The 4,985-nt window shown below is 46.2% G+C and overlaps 1 protein-coding gene across 1 annotated transcript; it reads left to right on the top strand.

The window, feature by feature from the left end:
• Nucleotides 1–629: 629 nt before the first annotated feature.
• Nucleotides 630–1,211, top strand: MSGN1 (mesogenin 1). Its single transcript, XM_043553298.1, has one exon. The coding sequence runs from the start codon at nucleotides 630–632 to the stop codon at nucleotides 1,209–1,211; it is 582 nt and encodes a 193-aa protein (XP_043409233.1).
• The last annotated feature ends 3,774 nt before the right edge of the window (nucleotides 1,212–4,985 follow it).

Here is a 4,985-nt window from a genome sequence, read left to right as displayed (position 1 = left end):
GGAAATCGGCATTCGCTGTGTGTCTGCTGGGTGCTGTCTTCTGGAAAGCCCTCTGAAGTAAAAGTCATAATTGTCCGCATTTGACATGCCATGGAATCCAAGCCCAGAGGGGTTCCCTGTCCCTACACCACGCTGCTTCTCCACCAGAATACCCCATCTGCTCTGAAACGTCTAGGAGGTCTTGCTGAATGGGGATGGTGGCCCTCTGGGGCACCCTGGGACTCTCCACCAGGGCCCTGGGCCACCACCTCCTTGCTGCAAATTGCCCCAGGTTTGTTTTCTTTGGCTCCCTCATTAATGAGTTCCACAGGACAATGCTAAGTCTAGTTAGGCAGCCTTAATTGGTTTAGTTACAACAAGATAATTCCTTTTTTCTTCTCTTGGAGGCCTTTTTGTTTAAAGACATTTTAGCTGGAAGATGCTAATTATCAATGAGGAGAAAGTGACACCTGAAGAGTTCATTTTCCATCTTGGTCCTTGGTGTCTCCTTTGAACTCCCCCCACCCGGCCCTCTTTCCCACTTTATCACTTCTCCCCCACCATCATAAAAGGGAGCTTGCCCTGGCTGGCGGCAGAACTTTCTTTCTCACTTGCCAGGGAGCCGTTCTCTCTGCAGCTGTCTCCCAGGCATGGACAACCTGCGTGAGACCTTCCTCGGCCTCGAGGAGGGCTTGGGCCCCTCCGACAGCCCCGGCCTGCTGTCGTCCTGGGACTGGAACGACAGGGCAGGGCCCTTTGAGTCGAACGAGGCCTCCCCCACTCAGAGCCTGTCTCCGGCTCCATCGCTGGAGTCCTATGCTTCTTCTCCCCGTCCAGCTGTGGCTGGGCTGCCCTGTGGGCACGGAGGTGCCAACAGTGGGGGCAGCGGTGCCTGCGGTGGCCGTGGGACTGGTGGCCTGGGGGAGGTGGACTACAACGTGTTAGCCTTCCAGCCTGCCTATCTGCAGGGCGCTGGTGGCCCCAAGACCCAGAAGGGCGCCAAAGTCAGGATGTCTGTGCAGCGGAGACGGAAGGCCAGCGAGAGGGAGAAGCTCCGAATGAGGACCTTGGCCGATGCCCTGCACACCCTTCGGAATTACCTGCCACCAGTCTACAGCCAGAGGGGCCAGCCGCTCACCAAGATCCAGACGCTGAAGTACACCATCAAGTACATCGGAGAGCTCACAGACCTCCTCAACGGCGGGCGAGAGCCTCGGCCCCAGAGCGCTTGAGCTCCACCCCAGGACCACGACCCATCCCGGCCCCTGGGAGGGGACAGGAGAGCTTTCAAGACCTGGACTAGCTCACGGAACAACAGCGCGTAGTTATTTTTTTTAATAGAGTAAGCGTGGTGACTTTGTTGTCTGAAAAGTCCTGAGGGAATTCCCACTGGGAACACTTAACAGCCAGACAAGCAGGTATTTTCTCGTTTTCTCATGGTTTCTCAGGAGCCCGGTGCCTTTGCGAAGAGACAGATTGCGTGCCCTTCTCTGCCTGTCCAAGGTATTTTAGAGGGCCGATGACTTTAAATGCATTTTGTCCGTAAAGTAAAATTGTCACGATTAATCTTCTCTCCTTATTTTGGTGGTGGGAGCTTTCTTTCTGTTGCTGGCTAAACCCATATTTTGTGTAGCATCCAGCGTGACACCTGGATTCTTATTTAGAAAGATGTGTATCAAGTAAAGGGCTATAGCATTCCTGTTTTTATTTTGTCTGTGTGCTTGTGTGTGTACTTGTGTGTGTTTGACTAAAACCGTGCCTTTTCTTTTGCAGGAGCCAAAATCACGTAAATGCAGAAGGAATTAGCGTCATGGTAAATAGCAAGGCACAGGCAGACAGACCTCATTAAGATACAGTGAAGTACAGGCCAGCCCCTCCTCTCTTCATGCGGGGGACAGGAGGCTGCACGCGCCCGATGCCGGGGTTTGAGCGAGCGGGTAGGAAGGAGGAGGAAGGTAGGGGGTACTCAGCACCACAGCGTGGGCCTGAAGCAGGGCTGGGTGGGGGGCAGGCACGGCCTGGGCCAGGCCTGCAGTGACAATAACGTCACGGAGTCCCTTCGCGGAGTCCTTTTCAAATGGAGAGATTGGTTCAAAAAAAGTAAGAGACTATTTTAGTTCTATAGATGAGTGAAAGTGTTGGGATTAGAATTCAAGTCTGTCTCTAGCCCCTCCAGAGGTATTTGTTCTTCCTCCGCACATCCCCCCCCACCTCCAAATCAGCCCTCCTGCACCTATACACAAACACACATCCCTACTTCACGGGGGGGCCTTGTCTGGGGGCTGGTGAAACGCACTCTCGCCTTGGCTAATGGCACAAGCAGTCCAAAGGGGGCTTTGAGTGAAGGAAGTTCTCAAAACCTTTGAACTAAAAAGGCTTTTTTTCTTTTTTCAAGGCTACCTTTTTCTCCAAATAGTTATTAACAATTGATACTTTTTTTTCCCAGTGAACAGTCTGTTAATGTTTCCTGTCATTTCTTTTCCTATTGGTGATTTTTCTTTCTCTCTCTTTTTTTAAATTTTTCTTTTTTTAAAATGACATCTTAACAAAAGCAGTATATGTGTTCACAGTTTAATGTATAACTTTTCCACTTTTTTTCCTTTGTGGGTACAAACATTTACAAATAAATAGAGGCAAACATACACTTAAAAATACCTTGAGTTCTGCAAACTGCTTTTTTTTTTTTTACTTAGCAATACATAGTAAATTCCTTCTCATTTAACAGAGATAAATCTGAGATGTTAGTGTCATTATTACCTTGATTTTATAGATGGAAATGGAAGCACAGATTTGCTCTGAGTTACACATGTGAAGAGCAGGGTGGAGATCAGAGAGTCAGCGTGCCAGAGCACAGGTATTAACATAATTTAAGAGTCACCTTTTGAATAATACTTGGGCTGTTTCCCTTTTTTACTCCCCCAAAATGCTATGGCAATCATCACGGACAATTATATTTATCCATGGTAATTTTTCATAGCCTGGAAATTTCCCACCAATCGGATGCCCGGATCAGAATATATGCACATTTTAAATTTAAATAAATACTATTAGAAGACTTTTATAAAAGTTTGTAGTTATTTATGGGGCCCCAAAACCTGATGCAACAGAACTAGCTGTCCCACACTGCCACTGGATGTTGCTAACCTTCTGAATACTTAATAGATTAAAAAAATGGCTATGTCACTGTTGTGTTAATTTTAATTTCCCTATCTACTATTTGAGACGGTGCGTTGTTTTTTAGTTTACATGACTTTTGTTCATTTTGCTTCCTCTTCTGTAACTTGTCAGTTAATATTCTTTGCTATTTTTCTACTGGGTTACTTGTCTTCTCATTAATTTGGGAAAGTTCTTTGTACATTATACATATTGAAAAGATTTCCTCCTTATCTATCATTTTGTCATAGTACCATGTTTATGGTATCATATATTTATACTTTTGAATGTGGTGTCCTTTTGCTCTATGAAGCTTTTCATTTTTATATGGTCAAACCTCTCCCCCTTTTATGACTTATGCTTTTTTTTCTTTTGCTTAATTTTTCCCAGTTCCAAGGCTATCCAAATGTTATGGGTTTTTCAAATATTTTCATAGTTATTTACATATGTATCTTTTTATATTACATATAATTTGTTGTCAAATTGGTTTCCATACAACATCCAGTGCTCATCCCAACAGGTGCCCTCCTCAGTGCCCATTATCCACCTTCCCCTCTCTCCCACGCCCCATCAAACCTTAGTTTGTTCTCTGTATTTAAGAGTCTCTTATGGTTTGTCTCCCTCCCTCTCTGTAACTTTTTCCCCCCTCCCCCTCCTCCATGGTTCTCTGTTAAGTTTCTCAGGATCCACATATGAGTGAAAACATACATATGTATCTTTAATATACCTGCATTTTATTTTTGTCTATAGTACAAAGAAGGGATATAACTTTATTTCTCATTAGTGTTGTTATAACCGAAGAATAAATATATCTTGTCATCAGGGATGGTGGGTTGTGGGAGTGTTGCTAAAATGTCATTCTATGTCTACAAACCTTCATCAGCTTCTCATATATTTGTTGCTGGTGCTTTATAAAAGGAAAGTGTTGGGCAGTATATCAAGATTTTCTTCAAGGGACTCTGCCCTGTGCATTTGTAGCGAGAGTATATGTTCGTGCACATGTATATGTATTTGTGTGTGTGCGTGTGTGTGTGTGTGGTTTAATGTGTGGGGGGAGGAAGATTAGGGAAGATAGTAATATGGGGAAGGGGATGTCTAGCCTTTGATCAAGTTTTAGCTAGTTATTTTCCTTGCTGTTTTGAAAAGAGTGGGACCCAAATGCTCTTGGCTTTTGAGTTTTTCAAGATCGAGCATTAAGGATGGTTTATAAATAGGGGCGCCCGGGTGGCTCAGTTGGTTAAATGTCCAACTTCAGCTCAGGTCATGATCTTGTGGTCTGTGAGTTCGAGGCCTGCATTGGCTCTGGGCTGATAACTCAGAGCCTGGAGGCTGGAGCCTGCTTCAGATTCTGTGTCTCCCACTCTCTCTGTCCCTCACCCGTTCATGGCTCTGTCTCTCTCACTCTCAAAAACGAATAAATGTTAAAAAAAAAATAAAGAAAAAAAAAGAATGGTTTATAAATAGCTTGGGTAATTTCGGTTGCCCTGGGGACCAGATCCTGTGGATGAGTTAGGAACTGCTTGTCCTCACTGTCCAAAAACCTGGAAAGCCACAGACTCACCTACTAGCTGGGCCTGCCCTCAGGACTCCAAGGTGCCCATGGGAGGGGAGGCATGTGGAACATGAGGAGAAGGTGAGCGCTCTGTGGGAGGGGGCTTCTGGTGTGGGGCCTTGTCTCACAGACACGGTTGAGCCCAGCACAGCTGCAGTCCTCCCCAGACAGGCTCCACAGCCCAGGCCCCGTCCAGCAGAGACAGCTGTATACCAGCGTTTGCCTCCTGCGGCAATGCCCCCACGAAGATGCCTCCCTTGTGGGATATAGCTGGATCAGGTCCCTGATCCCTCTAGGGAGC

The sequence above is a fragment of the Prionailurus bengalensis genome, chromosome A3, assembly GCF_016509475.1.
Source record: "Prionailurus bengalensis isolate Pbe53 chromosome A3, Fcat_Pben_1.1_paternal_pri, whole genome shotgun sequence".
Taxonomy (NCBI): domain Eukaryota; kingdom Metazoa; phylum Chordata; class Mammalia; order Carnivora; family Felidae; genus Prionailurus; species Prionailurus bengalensis.
The sequence above is the reverse complement of the archived record's forward strand: the minus strand, read 5'-3'. Positions and strand labels throughout refer to the sequence as shown.

Coding starts and splice junctions, on each gene's coding strand:
- MSGN1 (XM_043553298.1), top strand. CDS start 630: ATGGACAACCTGCGTGAGACCTTCCTCGGCCTCGAGGAGGGCTTGGGC.